Raw genomic sequence first — 25,739 nt, 5'->3', positions numbered from 1 at the left:
TTCTGAATTCCGGTGAGTACAGGCCTATAGCGATCAATAGGTCCTCATATGGTTACACTTTCATTCCTGCAAACTTTCTTGTGAACCTTAAGAAGGAGGTCAAAGAATTTGGAGATGAGTTTGTTTGGAACTGTAAGTGGACCTGTAGTCAATAAATAAGAGTCTGATGAAGGTGTCTTTGCTATCCATATTCTCCAGAGACAGTTTGATTCTTTAAACTAATAAATAGCTATATTGTAAAAGTAATTCAGATAAATTTTGTTCAATTTAAAAAGGGAAAACAGTAATGATTTGTTTCTGAGGAAAAATTAATTGTACTTGTCCACAGTGATTCATGTTGGCAACAAAACAGAAATAGCCTCTTGTAAAACTGTGATAAGAGTTGATATGTGTCAGCCCACGTACTGACACATCATCCATTTTTTATTATAGGTTAGAGAGAAATGAAATCTGAGTAAAATGTTAACACATCATTCATTAGAGCCATTGTAATTTGATATCTTACGACAAGCAATGTGAATTGTGATGGAGCCTTATCTCTATTCAGTCTTTTGCTTTAAAGTAGCTGTTTCACTAAATTCTCAATTTTCTAATAAACTTCAGTAAGTTGTTAAATGGAATGATCTGTTGCGTGACTGCTGGCATTGATTACTAGCAATGTGGTAATTAAATAAAAAGATACCAAATTCCAATAATTAAATAAGTAAGGATGCAAGATCAGGTGACGGATTGCAGCTCCATGACAGGGGAGCTGGTGGGGCTCCATTGTGGTTCCTGATGACCACATCTGCAGAAGGTACAGGTTGCTTGTCCGTCAGGTCTTAGATTCATGTTCCCTGTGTAGACGAGAATGTTGTCTGTAAGAAGCATGAGCAACTTGACTGTGGCACTGAGATTCAGGGGGCTATTCAAGAGGGGAGAGAGAAGAGAAATGTAGTTGTATTTGGTGATAGTATAATCATTGAAATAATCTCATCTATCCCAATGATTGAGAGTCCAAAAGATTGTGCTGCCTACCTGATGTCTGGGTTTTGGACATCTCATCTGACCTGTAGAGGAAATGGAAGTGGGAGGAGAAAGATCTAGTTCTCCTGGTCCATGTGGCTAAAATGAGGAAAGAGGTTCTGCTGAGGGAATATGAAAAACTATGGACTGAAAAAAAAAGTATAATAATCTCTGGATAATTATACCTGGCTACCTGAGCCATGTGCAAACTGGCATAGGGTCAATAAGATTCGAGAGTTAAGTGCATGGTTTAAAGATTGTTGTGGGAGAGTTGGGTTTGAAGTTGTGGGACATTGGCATCAGTGTGTGTGAAGAACAGAGTTGCTCTAATGGAACAAGCTCCACCTGCACCATATTGGGACCAGGGTCCTAGTGAATCATGTAACGAGAGTTGTCAAAAAGGATTTAAGCTAAATAGAAGGAGGGTAGGTTCAACAGATTGGAAAAATATGGCTAACAAGTAAAGGGGAAGGAGAGCATAGGGGAGGTTATTAAAGTATCTGAAATAAAAAGCAAAAAAGTTTAGAAAGAGATAAAAATGTAACCAGACAAATTTGGGAAGAGGGATGGTGAATATTGGACTGGAGATGTTATATTTGAAATCATGCAGTATATAAAACAAGGTAGATGAGCTTATAGTGCAGTTAGAAATTGGCAGGTACAATATTCTGGACATATAACTAAATGTATGTTAATGATCTAGATGATGGAGTTGTTGGCTTTGCGGGCTTGATGGGCCAAATGGCCTAATTCTGTTCTTGTGTCTCATGGTCTTATGACATAGTCAACAAAAATACATCACTGTGATCCTGAGAAAAGTTTATTAAGAGACTGTAATTACTCTTATCAAAGCAGACCAAGCATAAGGAGGTCACACACTTTAGTGAGGACTGATTTGTTAAAGCATAGCCTGTGCAGAGAAATCAGAATCTAAGCATGAATCCCTGTACGTTTGGGCCCTTCTGTGTCTCTGTTTTCATGATCTAGCAACTGCACATGTTGTCCTTCATGTCGAATCATAACTGCATAGCAATAGAAGAATCCGTTTGGACCGATATCCACACTGACCAGTGAACGCTGACATATATTAAGCCCACCATCCAGCACTGGATGCTTGTACGCCTAAGCAATTAAAGTGTTCAGTGCCTTGACTAATCAAGGCCAATAGCCTGTTGTCTACCACAATTGTTTATCAGCATTGCCACCTTCAAGGATCTGTGAGATAGTACTTCGAGGGTCCCTCTGTTTCTCAATACTCTGTGTGATCCTATCATTCTGCTGTTATGTCCTAACCTTATTAGCACTCCCGAAATGCATCAACTTATATTTGTCTGGATTAACTTCATCTGCTATTTTAAGCCTTTTTTACCTACATATTGATATCTCTCTGCAGCATAAGACTATCCACAATCTGCACACTCGTTCATCTGACCTTTCGCATCTACATTCAAGCCAGTTGTGTTATAAACAATGGTGCAACACTCCTAGTCACAGGCATCCCATTACAAAAGTAACCTTCTGCCATCAACCTCTATCCTCTATGGCTAAGCCAATCTTGGATCCATTTTGCTAAATTACCCTGAATTCTATGGCCCTTTTAAAGCAGTCCTCCATCTGGGACTTTGTCAAGTGCTTTACCAAGGTTCATGTAAATAACATCTGCTGCCCTGCCCTCATTGATACACTTTAACTCTTCACAGAATTGAATTGATGAGAGAGCATTTGCCGTTGACAAAGACATGTTGGGTGTCTCTGATTTGTCCTGGTCTTTCCAAGTGATCATTAGCCCTGTCTCTCAGTTTTATTTTCCAGTATCTTTTCTCCCACTGAATTTAGGTATGTGCGTCAAGATTTACGAGGCTTACTCCTCTGTCTTTCTTGAAAAGAGGGCCTCTTTACCATTAAACATATTTACAAGGAGCACTGCCATAAGAAAGCAGGATCCATCATTAAGGACCCCCACCATCCAGACCATGCCCTCTTCTCACCTCTACTATTGGGCAGAAGGTGCAGGAGCCTTGGGTCTCACACTACCAGGTTCACAAACAGTTATTACCCTACAACATTCAGGCTCCTGAACCACCATGGGTTACTTCACTCATCTCAACTCTGAACTGATTCCACAACCTCATTTTCAAGGACTATGCAACTCGCCCTTAGTACAGATTGAGTTGTCCTCATACGAAGTTCCAAAATCCGAAAGCCTCCGAAACCAAAATTGATTTTGAGGCTGAAAACTTCCAAAATCCAAAATACTTACGATGTTGCAAATTAAAAATTCCTCAAGGTGTGGGGAAGGTTCCCAGGCGAAGTGTAGGTCTCTGCACACCAGAGATGGTCCTGAGAACTGACCTCACATACATAATGAACATAAGTTAATGAAAAATACTACATAGAGCAAAAAATGAAGGTCTTGTCAGTGTTAGAATGAGACTGATTGTGAAACAAGCCAAGATCTATCACAACAAACTGAAAATTGAAGGTCATTGTGAATATTCAGCAGGCTAGTTGCAGAAATTTAAGAAAAGGCATAGCATTAAATTTTTAAAGATTTGTGATAATGTGTCTGCTTATTATGAAGCAGCAGAGAAATTCAAAGTTCAAGGTAAATTTATTATCAAAGTGCATATATGTTACCATATACCACCCCGAGATTTGTTTTCTTGCAGGCCAATAAATCCAATAATCATAATAGAATCAATGACAGACTGCACCCAGTAGGCAGACTACCAGTGTGCAAAACGCAACAAATTGCAATTACAGAAAAAAAACAAAATAATAATATTAATAAATAGCCAATAAATATTTAGAACATGAGATGAAGAGTCCTTGAAAATGACTCCATTGGTTGTGGGAACAGTTTGGTGATGGGGCAAATGAAGTTGAGTGAAGCTATCCCCATTGGCTCGAGCCTGATGGTTGAGAGGTAATAACTGTTCCTGAACCTGCTGGTATGGGTCCTGAGGCTCCTGCACCTTCTTCCTGATGTCAGCAGTGAGAAGATAGAATGTCTGGGTGCTGTGGGTCCCTGATGATAGATACTGCTTTTTGTATAGATGCACTTTTGTATGGCATCAAGTTCATTGAGGAGATTGCCAAGATCATCCTGATGAAATTCTAACCCACTGAACGGTTGCATCTCTACAGATGTATAATGAACAATTGTAAGCCAAAGACTGCTGACTGATGGCACATAAATTCAGAGTTGGAAATGATAGCGATTCTAAGCTGTTCACTATATATTCAAAAATCCGAAACACTTCTTGCTCCAAAAACTTTGGATAAGGGTACTCAACTTGTATTGTTTTTTTATTTGCACTATTGGTCTTTTATAAATTAGTTGTTTGTCAGTCTTTGTTCATGTATAGTTTTCATAAAATCTATTGTATTTATTTATTTCCCTGCCTACAAAAATGAATCTCAAGGTAGTATATGGTGACAGTTATGTTCTTTGATAATAAATTTATGTTGACATTTACTCTCTTCCAGTCACCTTACTAGTGTCCAGTAAAAATTTAAAAAGTTAGCCTGAGCCACAGAAATCTCTTCCCTTGCCTCTTGCAGCATCCTGGGCTAAATCCCATCTACTCTTGGTCATTTTGTCACCGTTTAGGCAACTAAGGCAACAAGTACTGCCTTTTTTTTAAATGGAGAGCTGTACTATAGATGTTGTTTGACTCACTGAGTTCCTCCAGTAGGTTGTTGCTCAGATTCCATTATCTGCAGACTGTTGAATCCCCACAGGAATATTACACTGCCATAACGTGGGGAGGACCTGTTTACACTGTCGTACATCTCAATTTTTATTCTCCCATGTTCTCAATAACTCCCCTAGTACAGTCTGATTTGCTAATTCAGCAGTTCACTTTTAAGCACGAGGCTAGTTCTTTGGCAGGCAGGTCACAGTGTTTGTGTGTCGTGCATCTAGGTGACGCAGCCTGTATCCCTGATGTTTACAGTATCCCAGTGGTTTTCCATCATCTCCAGATTCTAGATAGCTACCATGGGAAGGAGTGAGTACCTATGCCCCATGTGCAATTCTCGTTCTCTTGCTTGTAAAAAGGCCAAAATTACATATGATTTCTTAACGCAAGGATGTCCACTTGATGATCCCCAAATTTGGCGTTTTAAGCAAGCTCCACTCAGTATATCATGGGTGAAATTCATCTTCTAGGCCAAATGTCTGAACTGTTTCACACCATAGCTTCACTGAACTTCTGCATGGCTTATTTAAGGCTTATTTTAAAAGTGATAGCTGAAACTGCTGTAAGAAATCGGCATTCAATTACTAAGTAAAAGCTAGTATCATACAGATGCTAATTACAGTACTGTGAAACTACAGTACTGTGTAAAAGTGTTGGAAACCCTAGTTTATTATACAGTTTCAGATGGTATGACCTCCACAGAGCCCTGAACTCAACATCATCAAGGCTGTCTGAGATTACCTGGAGAGAAAGAAGCAAGCTAGACAGCCGAGTCTGCATAAGAACTGTGGCAAGTTCTCCAAGCTGTTTGGAATAATCTACCATCCGATTTTCTTATAAAACTGCACAATAGTGTAACAAAGAGAATCAATGCAGTTTTAAAGGCAAAGTGTGGTCACGCCAAATATTGATTTGATTTAGTTTTTTTTACTGTTTACTGCTCTTTATAGTAATGTTTTGATATGTAGAAACATTTCATTTCATTATTTTGAAAGTATCTTCGCTTTCCAGAATTTTTTAACATGTGCCTAAAACTTATGAAGAAAAGGCTACGATTTGATTAATTTAGACATCTTTACAAAAAGTAAGTTATCACAACTACATGACAAAGACTGTTCAGACGTTTACATCTTACCATTGATTACCATTATTTCTTTGCGTTGACTTTAGAACAATTTTTCAAAGCCTGCTGCAGCCATTTTGATATTTAAAGTGCCTTTTTGATATTCAGAAACAGATTAATGGAAGATGAAAGAATTGCAGAGAAGCTTATGTGACAGAAGTTGTTTGCTTTCTGTCCCTGCAGAGTGCTTGGCCTTGAGAATTAATGATCACAGTTGGAGAGGTGCTGTGGAAATAAAAGGAACCTTGTACTGTGGTAGATGGAACATGTTGCCCACAGAATTAAATTTGAGAAGACTAAAACACCGAATGAACTAAATTTACTTACAAATGAAACAAATTGGACAATGCAAGACAACTTTCATTTGTGACTGAAAATCAAACAAACTGGAAAATCTAAATTTAAAACAAAATACTGGAAACACTCAGCAGATCAAGCACCATCAGACGCTTTGTCCAGAGATAGAAAATGCATGACAAAAAGACATACATAGTCATGGGAGATTTCAATATGCAGGGTAGATTGGGAAAATCAGTTCGAAGAGGAGGAATTTCTATAATGCCTATGAAATGGCCTTTTAGAGCAGCTTGTGAGCCTAGAGGATTTGCTATTCTGGATTGGGTGTTGTGCAATGAACTGGAATTGATTAGAGAGCTTAATGTAAAAGTACCCTTAGTGGCAAGTGATCGTAATATCATCGAATTCACCCTGAAATTTGAGAAGAAAAAGCCAAAGTCCAGTACCAGTATTACAGTGGAGTAAAGGGAGTTACAGAGGCATGAGAGAGGAATTGGCCAGATTTGATTGGAAAAGAACACTGGCAGGGATGACAGCAGAGCAGCAATGACTGGAATTTCTGGAAGCAATTTGGAAGGCACAGGATAGAGGAAGAAGTATTCTAAAGGCAAGATGGTACAATCATGGCTAACAAGAGAAGTCAAAGCCAAAGAAAGGGCATATGATAGAGCAAAGATTAATGGGAAGTTAGAGGATTGGGAAGCTTTTAAATACCAACTAAACACGTCATTAAGAAGGTAAAGATGGAATATGAAAGTAAGCTAGTCAGTAACGTTATAGAACATACTGAAAGTTTCTGCAGATACATAAAGTGTGAAAGAGAGGTGAGAGTGGATATCGGCCTGCCGGAAAACAATGTTAAAGAGGTAGTAATTGGGGGCAAGGAAACAGCAGGTGAACTGAATAAGTACTTTGCATCAGTCTTCACTGAGGAAGACTAGCAATATGGTGGAAGTTCTAGGTGTCGGGGTTCATGAAGTATATGAAGTTACTGTTACTAGATAAAAGGTTCTTGGGTAACTGAAAGGGCTGAAGGTAGATAAGTCACCTGGACCAGATGGTGTACACCCTAGGGTTTTATAAGAGGTGGCTGAAGAGAATGTGGAGTAAGATCTTTCAATTAGTAATAATCTTTACAAGGATCACTAGATTCTGGAAGAGTTCCGAAAGTCTGGAAAATTTCAAATGTTGCTCCACTGTTCAGAAGGGAGAGAGGCAGAAAAGAGGGAACTATAGGACAGGTAGTCTGACCTCTGGGTGGGAAGTTATTGAAGTCAATTATTAAGGATGAGGTCTCAGGGTACTTGGAGGCACATGATATAGACTGTAGTCAGCATGGTTTCCTCAAAGGAAAATCTTGGCTGACAAATCTGTTGGAATCCTATAAAGAAGTAGCAAGCAGGGTGGACAAAGCATAATCAGTTGTGTACTTGGATTTTCAGAAGGCCTTCGACAAAGTGCCACACATGACGCTGCTTAACAAGCTACAAGCCCATGGTGTTACAGGAAAGTTTCTAGTATGGGTAAAGTGGTGGTTGATTGGCAAGACACACCGAGTGGGAATAAAGGATGCCTTTTCTGGCTGGCTGCCTGTAACTAGTGATGTTCTACTGGGGTCTATGTTGGCACTGATTCTTTTTACTTTAAATGTCAAGGATTTGGATGACAGAATTGATGACATTTTGCAAAGACGATATGCAGATAGGTGGAAGTGCAGGTGGTTTTGAGGAAATAGAGAGGCTACAGAAGGACTTAGATTAGAAGAATGGTTAAAGAAATGGCAGATGGAATACAGTATTGGGAAGTGTATGATCATGCATTTTGGTAGAAGTGAAGGGGTTGACTATTTTCTAAATGGAGAGAAAATACAAAAAAACTGAGGTGCAAAGGGACTTGGAAGTCCTCGTGCAGGATTCCCTGAAGGTTAATTTGTGGGTTAAGTCTGTCGTGAGGAAGGCAAATGCAAAGTTCACATCCATTTCAAGTGGATTAGAATATAAAAGCAAGGATGTAGTGTTGAAAGTTTATGAAGCACTAGTGAGGCCTCACGGAGTATTGTGAGCAGTTTTGGGGCTATTATCTTAGAAAGGATGTGCTGAAACTGGAGAGGGTTCAAAGGAGGTTCACAAAAATGATTCTGGGATCGAAAGGATCAAAGAGTATCTGATGGCCCTGACACTGAAATTCAGTAGAATGAGGGGTGACCTCATCTAAAGATGTGTTGAATGGTGAAAGGCCTTGATAGAGTGGATGTAGAGAGGGTGTTCCCTGTGGTCGGAGAGCGTAAGACCAGAGGACACAGCCTCCGAATAGTGGGGCATCATTTTAGAACTGAGGTGAGGAAGAATTTCTTTCGCTGGAGAGTGATGAATCTGTGGACTTCTTTGCCATTGAGAGCTGTGGAGACCAAGTCTTCTTGTATACTTAAGGAAGAGATTGATAGATTCTTGATTGGTCAGGGAATGAAGTGATACTGGGAGAAGGCGGGAGATTGGGGTTGAGAGGAAAACTACATCAGCCATGATGAAATAGTAGAGGAGACTCAATGGGCCAAATGGCCTAATTCTGCTCCTATGTCTTGTGGTTTTATAGTCTTATGTTTCTAGCACTTCGTTTTTATTTTGTCTGTAGCACAAAGTCGCCATATGGTTTATAATCACCTCTTAGATTAAAATAATCATGAAGACTGGTACTGAATTTTAAGATCGTTAGTTCAAGCTGCTTTTTTTGCTTAATTACATTGAATCAGAAGAACATTGCCAGATATAAATGTGTGTATGACAATTCCAGCTAAAACATTGCTTTCTAATATTGCATTACATTGTGTACTAATGAGCTTCACAGAAACTTTTACTAATCTAAAAAATTCAGACCAATTTACAAATGAACACCTTTGCAATGTGCTCATCACTAAGCTGTGATTTGCTACAGTTAATCAGGTATAAAGGCAAGCAGCCTTTCTTAAACAGCATAATCAGTTATCTGCTTGCTTTCAACTTTTATTTGAAAAAATTTTATTTTTTTTTCCATTGAATTCTTGTGGTAAATTGGAAAATTTACTGCTTTGCAATGATGGGAGTATTATTATGGGTGGCACAGTGTTTTGTTCTGTTTTTAAAATGAGATGCACCACATGTAAGATCGCTAAAGCCAAATGTTGGTAAACATGAAATGCAAGCTGCCATGCTTGAAGGTAGTTTGCAGCTTCAAAGATTTCTTTGTATGTGAGTGATTGCTCGGTTGACTTTGAGCCTGATATCCATCAATAATGAGATTGTTTGTGCATCAAATATAAATGGCATCGTATTTTCTAAACTTTGACTAATACAGAAATATATTTAGTTTGATATGAAGTGAAGGCAATTAGTCCTATACAAGAACTTTTATTTATTGACATACAGCGTGGAATAGGTCCTTCCGGCCCTTCAAGCAGCACTGCCCCTCCCCAATGTAATGCTAGCCTCATCAAGGGGCAATTTACAATAACCAATTAACCTCCCAACCCAGTACAACTTTGTACTGTGGGAAGAAACCGGAGCACCCGGAGGAATCTCAGACTATTCACATTGAGAACGTGTACATACTCCTTACAGGCAATGACAGAAATTGTACTGGGGGTAGAGTGTTGTGCTAACCACTATGCTACCGTGGTTCAAAGAGATTAATGAAGCTTTATGAAATATTACAAACATTTGCTAAATACATTGAGTGACCTTCAGTTTGCTTCAAATTGTCAGCAGTAATGGTGAAAACAAAATTCCTTCCTCTTTCCTTTCCAGTTCTGATGCAGGATCTCCCCCCCGAAACATGAACTGCTCCTATCCATAGATGCTGCCTGACCTGCTGAGCTCCTCCAGCACATTGTGTACTGCTCTAGATTTCTAGCATCTACAGCATCTCGTCTATTGAAAATAAAATATTGTACTGTTAGCTTTTTCGGTAGCATGTGTTGGCCTGAAGTGCCACTGTAGGATTCTTGATCTGATGTGTTGGTCACTGTGAATTTATAGTGCACTTGACAGTTGCTTCAATTTTCAATTCCTCCCAATGAATCCTTACATGTTATATTTTCAGAATTTACAACTAAATTAGCAACTTGGATACGGCTGGATGGGCAAGCAGTCTTGCAATTGTAGAGTATTAATTTTATCAGTAAAAACATTCACTTTATACATTTAAATTATGGGACTTCAAATCCTGTAATGAAGCAAATCTGCATTTTGAAGATGCCATACTTTTTAGATTTTTGCAGCCACTTTTGAAAAAGGAGTAGAAACCAGATTTGCCATTTTGCAAACTCTCATAGTTTCTTGGCAGTGTGAAAACACCATCAAATCATTTAAGTTTTTGGAATCGCCAACCACTGGCAAATTTATTTTCCCTATATGCATGTTAGAATAAATAATCATGGTCATTCAATTCACTGAATTCTAGACTGCATCTTGCTCACAACTTGATAGAATAATTTCAGTATCAGTTTGCAATTGAACAATGCCTACAAATGCTTTAACGGCAAAAGGAGGGCATATTGGAAGCAGTAACCCAAAAGAGTGGATTTAAAATGCAGTGTATGTGCAAAGTAAATTTATTATCAAAATGTGTGTATGTCACCATATACTACCCTGAACTTCGTTTTCTTGCAGACATTCACAATAGAACAAAAGAAATGAAATAGGATCAGTGGGAAACTACACACAAAGACTGAACAAGCAGCCAATGTGCAGAAGAAGAGAAACTGTACAAATACAAAAAAAACACACATAATTAATAAATAGGTAAATGAGTGAAGAGAGTGTGGACTGGATGGTGGGGATCCTTGATGATAGAGGTTGCTTTCTTGTGGCAGCACTCCTTGTAGATGTTCTCAGTTGTGGAGGTGATGAAGAGAGAAACAAAGTGCAGTCCAAGGAACCAAAGGCAGGCAGTAGGGAGTAATGTAAAGGGCATGCTGGTTGCAGTGGCAGAAATTATTTTGGTCAGAATTTTAAATTTGACAGACAAAGGCTGCGAACCAATGCAAAAGATTGAGAGATGACTGGTGTTGATCAGGAATATGGGCAATTAGAATATTGGGAGAGCTGAAGAGAATAGAAGACTGGCATGGGTCTGGAGATGATCAAGTTATGGGTGAAGACGGTGGAAATAAGAGTTTTTAATGGAATGGTAACAGGGTGATCTCTGTGCACAAGATAGTGAGTGATGAATATGATGAAATCAAGAGCAAGAACTTTGCATTGGTGGATAGCTTCAATTTTTACTAAGATAATTGAAAATTATTACAGATGCAAATCATTGTATTTTGACAACAGACAATGGAGAATTAATTAAGTTTTATCAACCATATTCACTTGTAGCAGAAGTGTTGATAGTGTTTCATTTGCCTTAAGTTGGGTATTTAGGTTTACAGTGGGCTAAATGTTCAGTCTTTTACCGCTCTCAGCTAGTTGATGGTACTTTGTTTGGGACTGTTACATCTGCACCATTAAGTGAAGTGTTGATTTTCAATACAGAAAGAAGCTTGATACCAAATCTGCCTCCCCTTTTGCAAAACCTCTCTTGGAAATTTTGTTTAGTTATTCTGGATAGATGGCAGAGGGTGGTGGAAATGTTAAATTTATGCACCTGTCTTCAGTGCTCATCCATGTGTTTAGTCTTTGTCTTATGTTTTTGCTCGGTGATGAAAATAATTTTCTTTTCAGTTATGTTTTCAAACAGGCAACTCACACAGTATTTAGTTAGGACAGGGTACTTGAATGGTGACATCAAACAAGTTGTGTATTTCATTGGCGAAAGCACCAGTGCCTACTAGCTGAGCTGTTGATTTACCATAATTAATTGAAACAATATACACTCAGTGGCCTCTTCATTAGGTACAGGAATGGAAGCTGGTGTGTTCTGCTGCTGTAGCCTGTCCGTTTCAAGGTTTGACATGTTGTGTATTCAGATATGCTCTTCTGCACACCACTATTATAAAGTGTGGCTTTTTGTCACCTTCCTATTAGCTTGAGCCAGTCTGACTTTCCTCCTCTGACTTCTCTCATTATCAAAGTGTTTTTGCCCACAGAACTGCCACTCACCAAATGTTCTTTGCTTCTTGGCACCATTCGCTATAAACTTTAGAAACATGAAACTCTCAGGAGATGAGCAATTTCTGAGATACTCAGACCACATTTTTTGGCACCAACAATCATTCCCTGGTCAAAGTCACTTGGATCACATTTCTTCCCCATTCTGATGTTTGGTCTGAACAACAACTGAACCTCTTGACCATGTCTGCATGCTTTTATGAATTGAGTGGCAGCCACATGATTGGCTGAATAGATATTTGCATCAATGAGTAGATGCTCCTAATGAAGAGGCCACTGAGTGTATTTTCAATGAACTTCTGTTTTAAATTTTTTGAATTGATTTTAAATAGATGCCAAGTGTTCACTAGAGAAACGAGATGGAAGGCATATCGAAATTTGACTGAATGGATATTAGTCTTGGAAGCATTTAGGCATTTTTATCAAGTGAATACTTGCAGAAACAAATGGTTAAATACACTGTATTACTTTTGTATAGAACCTACTGCAATAAGATTCACTTACTTGAATCACTTAGAAACACAAGCTTTATAGTTTGTTTTGAGCATTTTTACTGCAGAACTTAGCCCATGTGTAGAGAAAAATAAGTTTATCTTTGGTTCAGAAACTCAAACAAGCAAACCATTTGTTTTCTGAATAAAGTGGTGATCCCGTAGCAGCACTTTGGGAAAGATGTGTTTTCTATTGGTGACTCTTAATTTTACTTTCTCTCTAGGATTCAAAATTACCACCAACAATTCGGCAAACATTGCTGGAACTATTTGGACAGATTGAACGAGAGTTTGAAAATTTGTACATTGAAAATATTGAATGTGAGTATCCGATGTGTCCTGGTATGTTGAGAGATGTCAAAAGATATTCTAGACTTTTGTTATATGGGATATGAGAAATATCATCTTCAAGCTGCTGTCCTTTCGCAATGGATAAATTTTAATTCAATCTGTATCGCCATAATAACTCAGCAGTATGGAATTGATTACAATAGCTTCACAATTTAAAAAAAAGAATCCCAACCACCTTGAAAATAAAAAAAGAGACATGAGATGAGAGGGAATTAAACTGTTTTGTGGATGAACAGGAAGAGGTTTGCCAGGTCTTCAAAAACCTCTGGCACCATCTTTCGCTCCTGTATTACATTTTCTACCTTCATGAAACAGTTTCTGTATTTGTAGTCAAAATGTTGTTGATTTTATCTTTTTCAAAGGTAATACAGTGGAAGCAACTGCATGCTGTAAATGCTGTTGAGCACCCATTCTTCATTCTTGGACTTCATTCTTGGGTCAACTGACAGCCCTAAACCCATGTTCCAATTCTATTTTCATAAGACCTTTAAGAGCATCGATGTATAGAGGGATTTAGGGATGCAAGTCCGTACCTCCCGAAAGGTGGCAACACAAATGGATAGTGTGGTAAAGAGAGCATAGGACGTGCTTGCCGCCTTCATTCAGGACACTGAGTAAAAAAAGTTGCATGTTTAGGTGAGATTTGGAGCATTGTGTATAATTTTAGTTGCACACTATAGATTCAAATCAATCCTGGGCCCAACATATTGATGTAGTCACAAAGTAGGCATGCCAGCGGATCTGTTTCATTAGGAGTTTGAGCAGATTTGGTATGTTACCAAAGAGCCTTGCAAATTTCTGCAGATTCTGAGAACATTCTGACTAGTTGCATTACAACCTGGTATGGAAGCTCTAAGGCACTGGATCCCAACAAGCTGCAGATGGTTGTATCAACAGTCATGGGCACAATCCTACCTGCCATCAAGGGCTTCTTAAAGAGGTGATGCTTCAAGGTGATTTTCATATTATAGACCCTTACCATCTGGGACATGCCTTCTTGACATTCCTGCCATCAGAGAGGAGAAACAGGAACCGACGTTCAACCCATTTTAAGAGCCGAGCCAGATTAAAAAGGTTGAGGTGTTGAGGCCGAAGGTAGAGGTGGAATCAGTGTTCAGCTCACTTTTCCATGTGGGCCAAGATCCCCTACCAGAGCCTGTCCCACTTGCTTGGGTTTGACCTGTTTCCCTTAGGCAGGTGGTGCAAGATTTTATGTCCATGCTACCAGGTTCAGGAAGAGTTGTTACCTTGCAGCTGTCAGGTTTCTCTCACTTCAGCACGAAACTGGCTCCATAGCTGTGGACTCATTTTCAGGGACTCTGTGGTGTATGTTCTGTGTATTATTTGTTTACTTTTTTAATAGTTTGCACATTTATTCTTTTTGCGCAAATTGGATGTTTGTCCTTTGAACACAATTTCATGACGTATGCCAGTGATAATAAATCTGTTTCTGATTTTATAAGGAGAGCTTAGACAAACTTAGGCTGTTTTCTCTGGAGTGAGAGAGGCTAAGTAGCGATCTGAAAGAAGTATTTAAAACTGAGTGGTGCATAGATAGGGTTGATAGTCATTTTCCTGGACATAAATGCCAAATATAAGAGGGAATAGGTTTAGTGTGAGAGGGGGAAAGCTTGAAAGAGGTTTTTGAGGCAAGTTTAATAGTTGCCTGGAACACAGTGCTGTGGGGTGTGCAATAACAGTGTTTTAAAGATAAACACATGAACAACTAGGGAATAGAGGAATGCAGCCATGTGCAGGCAACTGGAGTCAATTTAGATTGGCATCATGATCAGCAGATACATGATTGGCTGATTGACCTATTCCTCTGCAGTATTCTGTGTTCCAACTAACCTTGGTTCTATAAATTGTATGAAAAATATCCACTCACATGTTGTAGCAATTTCTAGCAGAGTACATAACAGTTTTATTTCTTAATAACATGTGTCATTTTATATAGAATAAATGGGCCATAAATTTTCCGTACATTATTAGTCTATTCAATTAGGCTTCATTCACAATGTCCTTGGCAAATCTAATTGTTTTTTTTCTTTCTTGCCCTGCAGTGCGAAGAGAAATTGAAACCTTGAATGATCGTTTAACTGCTGAAGGCCAGACAGTGGATGGGGGAGATCTGAGCAAAGGACAGTTGAAGGCAAAAGGTTCATGGAATATTTTTTATACATGGATATATTGGCATTCTGCAGCCATAATGTTGCAAATAATTTGAACAGCCCTTCCATAAGGAAACAAATTGGAAACTTAGAAACTCAATTTGTTAAATTAAAGGCAGTGGTGAGAGGTTGGAGAGAAAAAAATATAGTTGTTTTTCAATATCCTTGTAAAATAAGACATTCTAATGAAAATTCTAATGTAAATTCAGTTTCAAAAATTAAATCAAGAAAAGGAATAATGTATGACTAGTAGGTTAATATGTAAAAATAAATCTTAAAGTATGTTATTACACAACTCTGAAAATTTACTATATTTAAGTTGAGTGTGATGTATGCAAGGAGAAGGGAAAATATTAAGGATGATGGTGACTCACTACCACAGCATGATAACTAAATGGCGCCATCTTGTGCTGAGATGTCAATGATACTAAATGGTGTTTTCACTGGAATTTTTTGATTGGGACATTGACTTATGTGCATCATTAAGCAGAATATAAGTACTCGTTATATTTTAAAATTGAATCTTTTCAGAGATTGAATTGAAACGAGAATGAATGATTAATAACAAACAACAGGAATTCTGCAGATGCTGGAAATTCAAGCAACACACATCAAAGTTGCTGGTGAACGCAGCAGGCCAGGCAGCATCTCTAGGAAGAGGTACAGTCTTCCTAGAGATGCTGCCTGGCCTGCTGCGTTCACCAGTAACTTTGATGAATGATTAATAACTCTTTCCACCTTTTCTAAAACATAACTAATTTGAGTTTTATTTTATATAAATGCCTTATCATTTTGACCTAAATTAGGTGGCAAAGTGTACGATATTTATCATCAGTTATCTCCAGTGACTTTACTTTTGTGTTCTTACAGCAGCTATAGAGTTAACCTTTTGTATCACCATTTTAAATTCAAACTAACAATCATGAGTTTCTTTTCAAAGGAGATAAGCTAGCATCTTGTGTGACTGGCATTAAAAGAAACAATTAATATGTGGTTTTATTGATGAAGTCTGCACAGGCTTTTAAATGTAGGGCAAGAGGCTTTATTAGGATGGAAATTATAGCCAGTATGGCTGAAAGCTATCTCATAAATGATTAAGTGAATTGCTGAGGAGATTAACTGACTCGTACAGTTAAAAGATGAGCACACTCAAAATGCTGGAGGTACTTAGCATGTCAGGCAGCATTTATGGAGGGGAACAGTCAATGTTTTAGGCCACGACCCTTCATCAGGGCTGGAAAAGAAGAGGACAGAGCCAGAATAAAAAAGGGATGAGAAGGTCTACAAGTTAGCATGTTGCTTAAGATTCCCAGCATCTGCAGAAGCTCTGTATTTTCAGTTGAAAGAGTAAAAGTTGGAAGCCACTGAAAGAGAATGGAGTAGAAATGAACATATCCTGTTCATAAATATTTAGCATTCATTATCTCACTTGCGTACGTCATTCACTGATTGACCAAGGTTCTATCTGTATTTATGTAGCCAGTCACAGCACCAGCCAGTTATCTCAAAAACTGAAAACGACATACAAGGCCTCTACGAGCAAGGTATGTTGTTGATGTGCATAAATCATGAAATGTTGTTTCTTCCAAAATTGAACTTACTTAAATTAATATTCCATCCAAATGTTACTAAAGAAGCAGTAATTTTAAGCTTTTTTAAAAAAACTGTTACTTTCTTAGTAAATAAGAAAACAGTTGACAGATCATTACATTTTTTTTGGGGTTAAATAATGATGTTTATTTGATGGAGTGATCTTGAAAGAATGTGGTCCAAATAGATCTAGAAATATTATACTCTAATACTCCTTCATTTCCTGCAAGCGATATACTTTAAGTCTTTTTTTCTGCTCATGGTGTAGCGGTCAAACTCTTTCCCAGGCAAAGCAGCTGGAGCGCGGAACTTCAACATGGGAAGTTGGGAGTTGTGGGGTGGAGACTCCTGGGTAATTTGTTTTCCAGTGAATCCATTTGCATGTTGCATCATCTGGTAACCGTTATGGAGTTATTGCAGTCTAATGGACTTGGAGGTGTGTTTTGAATAATGTAACAGCCAATGCCTTTGGTACCATATAATTCATTGTTAAAACATTGATAACGTGTTTAACAGCGTACAATGTACAAATGTGTGTTTGAAATTAGGTTTGTCCTTTTAACTTGAGTGTAAAAGTAGAAATAAAATACTAACAAAAGTGAGCATCAGTTTTCAAATAACTTATTCTGTAGCTAGGGTTAGTAAGATGTTTAGCATGTATAGTTAATAACCTTTGCAATGATTGCAATGTTGAAGGTATAAAACTCTAGAGAATATTATACATGTTGCTAAGCAACCCTATTTAGTCATGGACAAAGCTTTTACTCCATGGAAATTTTTTCTTCCTTAGTAGACAAGAGAATATGAGGAAGGAAAGAATAAAGTAAATAAATTTACTTAAATAACAAAGTAGTATATTTATTTTGTGTAGTAAGTTAGTTGTGCATTAAATAGCAATTGCAAAGTAAACCTTTGAAGAAATCTGCTAATTAATTTCTGTTATCTTATTCAAGATCAAAATAGTTCAGATATTTGAAATAAAATAGAAAATACAGGTTGGATAACGCCTCAGGAGAGAGAAATACATTGACTATTTCAGGATGATAAGCTCACATCAGAACGGTTCTGGTGAAAAATCATCATCTTGAAATGTAAACACTGTTTTTCTCTGTGTCATGTCCCCCCCAATGTGGTTTGCTGCTTTATTTCTAGCTACTCTATCTCATTGCTTACTTGAAAGTTTACTGCTGTTGTTGATTACTTATTATTGCACTGTTAAGCAATTAACCTTTGACATCAGGTCGGCCATTATATAATTATTCATTCATTAGTCAGAAGCACATTTATGAATCGAAGGAATTTTAATCAATATTTGAATCTTATCTTTTGTGAGAATGCTGATAAATACGGTCTTTTTACTCTTTTCCTTGCGTACTGTAACGTGTTGGTGAATAATAAAACCATCTTCAAGCTACTGTGCAACTATGCCAGGACTAGAGTTTACTTATCTGCCTAGCTCAGGAAAACTCTCAAGCAAGAGCAGAATACTCTGCACAGATATTGCTTGTTCTGTTAACTATCTCTTCCGTTTTCTGTTTTATTTTATTGTTTTTAATATTTAGTTTTCCCACAAAGAATATCTGCCACATATTTTGTTCTTGTCTGCAGAATTTAATATTACCACACAGTAGGGTGTTTTATTCTTATTTCCCTGTCATCTTCATACCAAAGTCTCACTTTGACAACTGTAGTTCCTGACTCATAGTGTGTGAGCCTCTATGACTAATATTTCGTAATCTTCACAATACTAAAGAAAATAGATCTAGATGTTCATGCTCTTCCAGCTTTTGGATGATGTATTTTTTGTTTATTTTGCCATATGAGGAAATATAGTGTAGATACAGTGAACATGATAAATTAGGTACAGCTGAAATAGAAGCATCAGCAGGTTAATCACTAAATAGGCTAAGCTTTATTTAGAAAATGTAATTGCTGCCACCTAGAGTGAATGAGTTAAATAGCATGGATGGATTTAAGGGGCATTTCAAGTTCAAGTTTAATTGTCATTTAACCATACATGAATACTCATGAATTCAGCCAAACGAAACAGTGTTACTCAGGAGCCACAGTATCAATAGCCACACACAGCACAAGACATATATAGCATATATGAGAGAGCAAGCACCTATAAGAGATCAGTAAAATACAGCCACACACAAAAATATAATCCAAGAAGCCGAGTACGCGAATGTTGCAACAGTTTGTAGGGAAGCACAATACAGCTTGTCTTCTGCTGAGCAGACGCTGGGGACTGTACCGACTCCAGCTTGGATGCCAAGTCACACCGCCTGCGGTAGAGAGCACCAACTCCGACGCCTCTCTTCTGGGCAGTTGTAAACAGACAACACCACAACCTGAGGCCTAGTCCTAGCTATGACTGAAGCCACGTAGCTCCCCACTGTCCACCAATAATTCAGTGAATTGGACTTGTAGCATTCCAAATTTAGATGTCCATTAGAGGGAATGGAGCAGAATGTTTTACACCATAGCCAGTTGAACCAAGTGGCTCATATTTCCTTGTGATATACAAAGAGACTATTTGGCTCATTGAACTATGTTAACCCACAGAGCAATCCCATTTCTCCACTCATAAATTCTTGCCAGATTCTACTGTTCATCTGTACACTAGGGTAACATAAAGTTTCCAATTTTGTCTTTGGGATGTGGGAGTAAACTAGAGCACCCGGACGATACCTATGTAGTCACAGGGACACTACAAATTCCCCATGGAGGTCAGGATTAAATCATCTGTAAGGGAAGAGTTTAACTAGCTTTGCCTCTGTACTGACTGTTTCTTTGCTGTAAATTCCTTACAACCTAATGTAAAATTCATAGCACTGGTGTGACTGTAAAAAACTTGATACCTAAGGATATCTTGGGGAAATGCTCTTGACAAAATATAGTCCATTGTACAGCAATTTAATTACAGAAGTTCTATACATGATGTGCAAATCGACTAGTGCGTTGCTTTTCAAAGTACTAAGGTGTTGCTTTTGCAAATTTATTTTAAAGTTCATTTTGAGCCATCTTTTGTATCATAGAAAATCCTTGCAGCTCTTTAGTTACTTCTATATGTTTGGCAGATTTGATTTTGGCAATGCGTAACACCAGTTTGTTTAATAAACTTGTACCTTGGTGCACTTTGAGAAAGTTATAAATGCCTTAAGGGATGGAGTGAATGTGTTGTATTTATTCTGTGGTTCCCTCAGAATTTTAAAAGTTTTCGTTTAATTTCTTATTTGTTTCTCTTCTTTAAACTTTTGGAGTAGACTTCAATTTGATTTTAGTGTCCCTACCACAAACTGCTGCATCAACATTGATTAAATTTACTTTGAACAATATTCAAAATAATCAAAGTATGTATATGTCACTATACATGTGATTCATTTTCTTGCAGGCAGTCACAAATGAATACAATAGAATCAATGAAAAACTACACACAATCAAAGACTGACAAATGGCCAATGTGCAAAAGAAGACAAATTGTTCAAATGTAAAAAAAAACTGAGTATATTAGCTATAGAGTCCTTGAAAGTGAGTCTATAGGTTGTGGAATCAGTTCATAGTTAAGGTGGTATACAGTGTTATGGGGATCACATTTTAAAAAAAAATCATCTCTACGATTTAGGACTCATGAAGTTCCACCTTTCTCATTTTAAGAGTGTCAGCATGCTTTTAATAGTATCTACAGCTTGGTTTGCATGACTGAGGAGTAATTGTAGTAAATGGGCCAATAGCCAAATTCAGCTCCTATATCTTGTGGTTTTATGGTCTTATGAAATAGGAATGTCATGTTGGCACAGTTGAGAGTGCCCATTCTGGAGTACCAATCAACTTGCGATAATGTGGAAAAGAGGACAAATAGAGTTGTGGTACTCAAATCCCACTATAAATTGTTCATTTACTTTCATCATTTTCAAGATTTAAAATAAGAGTGCACAAATGAGTCAACAAAAATCAGTGTCTAAACGTATTTTCTTTAAATATGTACCATAAAATAGATCCATTAAGTTTGCTACCAGTGTTTAACACCTGGCATTAATTGATGTTTGTATACTCAACTTGGATTATGTGCTTTACAGCTATTTGCATTTTTGCTAATTTTATCTTTTCATATGCAATAATTGAAGTTCTTTTTCCCTGCTTTAATTACCAATTCTTTCCTAACAAAATGGAAAAATTCATTGAATTTAGATAATACACAAAGTGCTTATCATTTTGACTAAGCTTGTTAGTCTTTTTGATCAAACGTTTTGTAGAGTACAATTATTGCAACACTCTTAGGGTTCCACATTGTATTCTGTTCAGCAGTTCAATGAATAGAAATGAAAGAAATAGTGTTTGGAAGCTTTGCCTGTTGTTAATCTGAAAGATAACCTGAGCTATATGCAACAGCATGGAAACAGAACACGAGCAGGACTAGGCCATTCAGCCCTTCAACAATTTGAAATAATTATAGCTGATCATTCACTTCAGTATCCTGTTCCTGCCTTCTCTGCTGTTCCATTGATTCCCTTGACACAATGAGAATAGATCAGTCTTGAATGTATTCAGTGATGTGATATCCACTCCTGTGTATAGAGAGTTCTGCACGTTCACCGTGTACTGGGTGAGGACATTTCTCCTGATCTTGGTTCTAAATGGCGTACTCCTATCCTAAGTCTCTGGCAACTGACTCTGGACACTGGAGAGCTCTGAGAACCTCTCTCATTATTCTATACTTTTAACGGTCTAATCACCTAACATCAGTCCTTCCATTCTTCTGTCTCTAAAATCAATCTAGTCAATACCCTTTGTTGTACTCCTTACAGGGCGAGAATATTTTTCCCCAGATAATGATACACAATTCCATATGGGGTTTCATCAAGTACTCGTATAATCTTGTAAAGAAGATCAATGTACTTTCTTGACTGAAAACCGTAAGACATAAGAGCAGAATTAGGCTATTTGGCCCATTGAGTCTGCTCTGCTATTCCATCATGGCTGATTTATTATTCCAATCAACCCCCTTCTTCTGTTCTGAAGCTGTGTCCTCTGGTCCTAGACTCCCCCACTGTAGGAAGCATCTTCTCCACCTCTATCCTATCTAGGCCTTGCAATATTTTATAGGTTTGAATGAGATTCCACCCACCCCATCCATTATTCAAAACTCTAGCAATACAGGCCCAAGTACATAACTCTTACAAATTCTGGGGTCACTCTTGTAAACTCCTCTGGATTCTCTCCAATACCATGTCATGTGTGACACCAAGCAGAGCTAACGGACGAATGATGCTAATGGGATAACGAAAGACAATGGAGAAACATTCAAAATGTTAATAAGAGAGAAGAGAGGGATGAATGGGAAAGAAACACAATTCAGATATTGACAGACCGGTTGCTTTGAACCTGAACTGTTTGAAGTTTGATGGACAGGTGATACCCCAGCAGGGGGATAAAAGGAGCAGGTTTGCTAAGGCACGAGACACGCCACGAGACCCTGGAAAGAGCAGTGTGCCCCGACAAGTGGTGGGAGTTTTGGAGGACTGGTTCGCGGGAACCGATCAGAGGCTCACAGGGTGTAAAGGTACGATCGGTGGGAACCTGGGGTGTGTGTCCACCCTTGCCTGGGTGCCGGGTTCACTGCGGAAGAACAATCGTAGCTGGAATGGAGGGGTCACAGTCGGTGACCACAGCGGGATTAGAAGACATAAAAAGTTCTGCCCAAAACTAACTGCGAAGACATCAAAAGGTCTGCCTGAAACCAATTGCATCTCCCACTCTCTCCCACTCTCTCTCCAACGGTGCAACAACAGCGACTACTTCGAACTGCACTAAACTGAACTGAACTCTGCTTCACTTAAGACTGATCATTTTACCCCTAGACTGCGATAGAGCTTGGTTGATTCCTATTACCCTGGTTCTGTGTGTATGTGTGTATTATCATTGCTAACCTGTTACATTTATATCCTTACGATTAGAGTACTGTATTACTTATTTCTTTAATAAAGTTTTATTAGTTCCTAGTAATCACAGACTCCAACGAGCGTTCCATTTCTGCTGGTTTGGCAACACAGTTACGGGGTACATAACAACCAGTACACCCTTTCGTAGAAAAGGGGCTCAAAACTGCTCATGATACTTCCAAGTGTAATATAACCAATGCTTTAAAACACCACAGCATTACATTCTTGTTTTTATATTCTCGTTTTCTCAAAATGTATGCTAACATTGCATTTGCCTCCTCAGTACCAACTGAACACATTTTTGCTTAGTAGTGTATAAGGCCACACAGCTCTAGTCTCCACTTCCCTTTTCCAAATTCATCACCATTCAGTTGTTCTATTCTTAAAGCTAAATTGGATAACCTGACATTAATATATGTTACACTGCAACTGCCGGACATTCTCCCACTAGCACAACTCAGCTTGGAATCTCTTTGCATCCTTGTCATGGCTCTCACTCTTGCCCCAGCCCCAATTCCAGGTTTGTCATCTCCAAAGTTAGAGAAGTTCCTTATCCAAACCATTTATAAATCTGAATTATTGGGTGCAGGTACTGACTCTTGCAGTATCTTACTAATCACTACTTGTCAATTGAAATGAGAGTGCCCCTACTCTGTTTCCTGTCTGTCAATCATCTTGCATCATATCCACTCTTCCCTTATGCCTGTGCAACTCTACCAGTTACATCCTTAAAAAAAACCCTTGTTCAATGTATAAAGTTCAAAGAAAATGTATCGTCAAAGTATGTCTATATCGCCATATACTACCTTAAGATTCATTTTCTAGCAGGCATTCACAGTGGATCAGAGAAATACAGTGGAATCAATGAAAAAACTACACACAGAGACTGACAAACAATGAGTAAAATAAATATTTTATTTTACTTTAATTTTATTTTAAAATTAAAAGACTTATTAAGGATGATTTCCCTTTTATACATCATAATGACTGTTTTCTTATTGCACCTTTTATAAGGGAGCCAGCAATATTCCTGCTACTGACATTGGACTTTTCTGTATCCCACTACACTTTTCCCTTCCCTACTTTGTAAAATAGTGAACTTGTATTTGCCCTACCTCAATCATAGATTTGTAGAGCACAGAAATGAGCCTGTTGGCTCACCACCTACATGTCAATTTTTTTGTTCATGTACATTTATACTATTTGCCTACATCAGGACCATAACATTCTATGGCTTTCCTATTTAAGTGCCTGTCTGAATGCCTCTTATATGTAACAGTTGTATCGAAGTTCACCACCACTTCTGGCAGCACATTCCAGATACCAAGCACGCTACATTTAAATTAAAAAATTGCCCCTCAGATCCTATTGTTTTCTCATCTCAAAACTGTGCCTTCTGTTTTTGATATTGTTTCCTGTGGAAAAGATTTTGATTTTCTACCCGGTGCTTCTCATATTCGTGTATACTTCAGTCAAGTACCCTTCAGCTTCCTTCTCTCCAGGGAAAGAAGCCCAACTTATTCAATTGTGTTCCAAAAGCCCTCCAAACAAGGCAATATCATGGTGAAAATCCTCTGCACTATATCCTACACAATCACATCTTTCCTTTAGTGCGGTGACCAGAACTGCACAGAATACTCTAATTGTGGCATAATCAGTGTTTAGTAAAGAATGAATCTAAAGATTTTCTGAAGATGACCAATGCATCTGCTGTTTCTAGGTCCATTTTTAGTACACTTGAATGCAGATTAGCAGGTCCTGGGGATTTATCAGCCTTTAGCCCCATTAATTTTCTCAACAGTTTCTTTAATAATAATTCCTTTCAGTTTCTCTTGTCTCTAGACCTTCAGTTCCCTAACTTATTTTGGAGATTACTTGTGTCCTCTTTGTGAAGACAGAACCAATGTTTAATTATTAAGCTATTTCTTTGTCCTCAATTATAATTTCCCCTTGTTCTGACTATAGAGGACCTTGACTTGTTTTAATTTCTTCTCGTCATGTACAGTAATTATGGAAAATTTTAGTCAATTCTTATGTTGCCTGGATGCTTTTTTAATCTCATAACCATTTACGTATATGTGTATTTTATTTATTTATGTATTTATTTATTTAGAGATACAACGAGGAATGGGCCCTTCCAGCCCTTTGAGACACGCCGCCTAGCAACCTCGATTTAACCCTAACCTAATCATGGGACAATTTACAGTGACCAGTTAACCTACTTGGTAGATCTTTAGACTGTGGGAGGAAACTGGAGCATCCAGAGAAAACCCACACATCCCTGTCTCTGAACAGGGAGGACTTGCAGAGATTCCTTACAGAGGATTCAGGGATTGAACTCTGGCACCCTGAACTGTGATAGCAATGTGCTAACGGCTATGCTGCCATGGTGTATGTGTGTGTATGTATGCACACGCACACGCACACAATGTCAAGCATTTTAAAGTCAAATTAGTTTTGAATTTCTGATTTTAAATGTTGATCGACTTCACAAAATGAATTTGATCTTTTGAAAGGAAACAATTAAACGAGAGGAAGAGAAAGCAAGTTGACTACGAAATATTGCGGATGATAGAAATCTGAAATAAAAATAGAGCATGCCAGTAACAACAGTTCAGGTAGCATATGAGAGAGATCCAAAGCTAAAATTTCAGTTTGATTACCTTTCATCAGAATGAGCAAATTGTGGTCTTTCCTGTGCCATTGCTTTGTGCTTTAACACGTTTTCTTCAATATTCAGAGATCTAAAGTACATTATCAAAGAATGTACAAGTTATGCAACCTTGAGATTTGTCTGCTTGCAGGTAGCCACAAAGCAAGAAACCTGAAAGAACCCAATTAAAAAAAAACAACACCCAATGCGCACAGCGAAAGAGAGGAAAACACAAATCAGCAAACAATAGAAGCAAGCAGTAGCATTCCAAACCAGACTGAGTCTTTATGTCTGAATAGCTGGAGAAGGCCCAAGCCTTGTTC

At 38.0% G+C, this 25,739-nt stretch overlaps 1 protein-coding gene across 2 annotated transcripts in view; it reads left to right on the top strand.

Moving 5' to 3' along the window:
- The window catches only part of wdr37 (WD repeat domain 37), a 137,277-nt gene that overhangs the window by 39,550 nt on the left and 71,988 nt on the right, over positions 1-25,739 (top strand). For both annotated transcript variants that reach the window (XM_072254004.1, XM_072254002.1), the window contains 3 exons: positions 12,931-13,027; positions 15,121-15,216; positions 16,708-16,772. In XM_072254004.1, coding sequence (XP_072110105.1) covers positions 12,931-13,027; positions 15,121-15,216; positions 16,708-16,772 — 258 coding nt within the window. The remainder of the gene's footprint in view (positions 1-12,930; positions 13,028-15,120; positions 15,217-16,707; positions 16,773-25,739) is intronic.

Source organism: Mobula birostris, chromosome 3, assembly GCF_030028105.1.
Source record: "Mobula birostris isolate sMobBir1 chromosome 3, sMobBir1.hap1, whole genome shotgun sequence".
Classification (NCBI taxonomy): domain Eukaryota; kingdom Metazoa; phylum Chordata; class Chondrichthyes; order Myliobatiformes; family Myliobatidae; genus Mobula; species Mobula birostris.
This window is presented reverse-complemented; position numbering and strand designations above follow the sequence as displayed.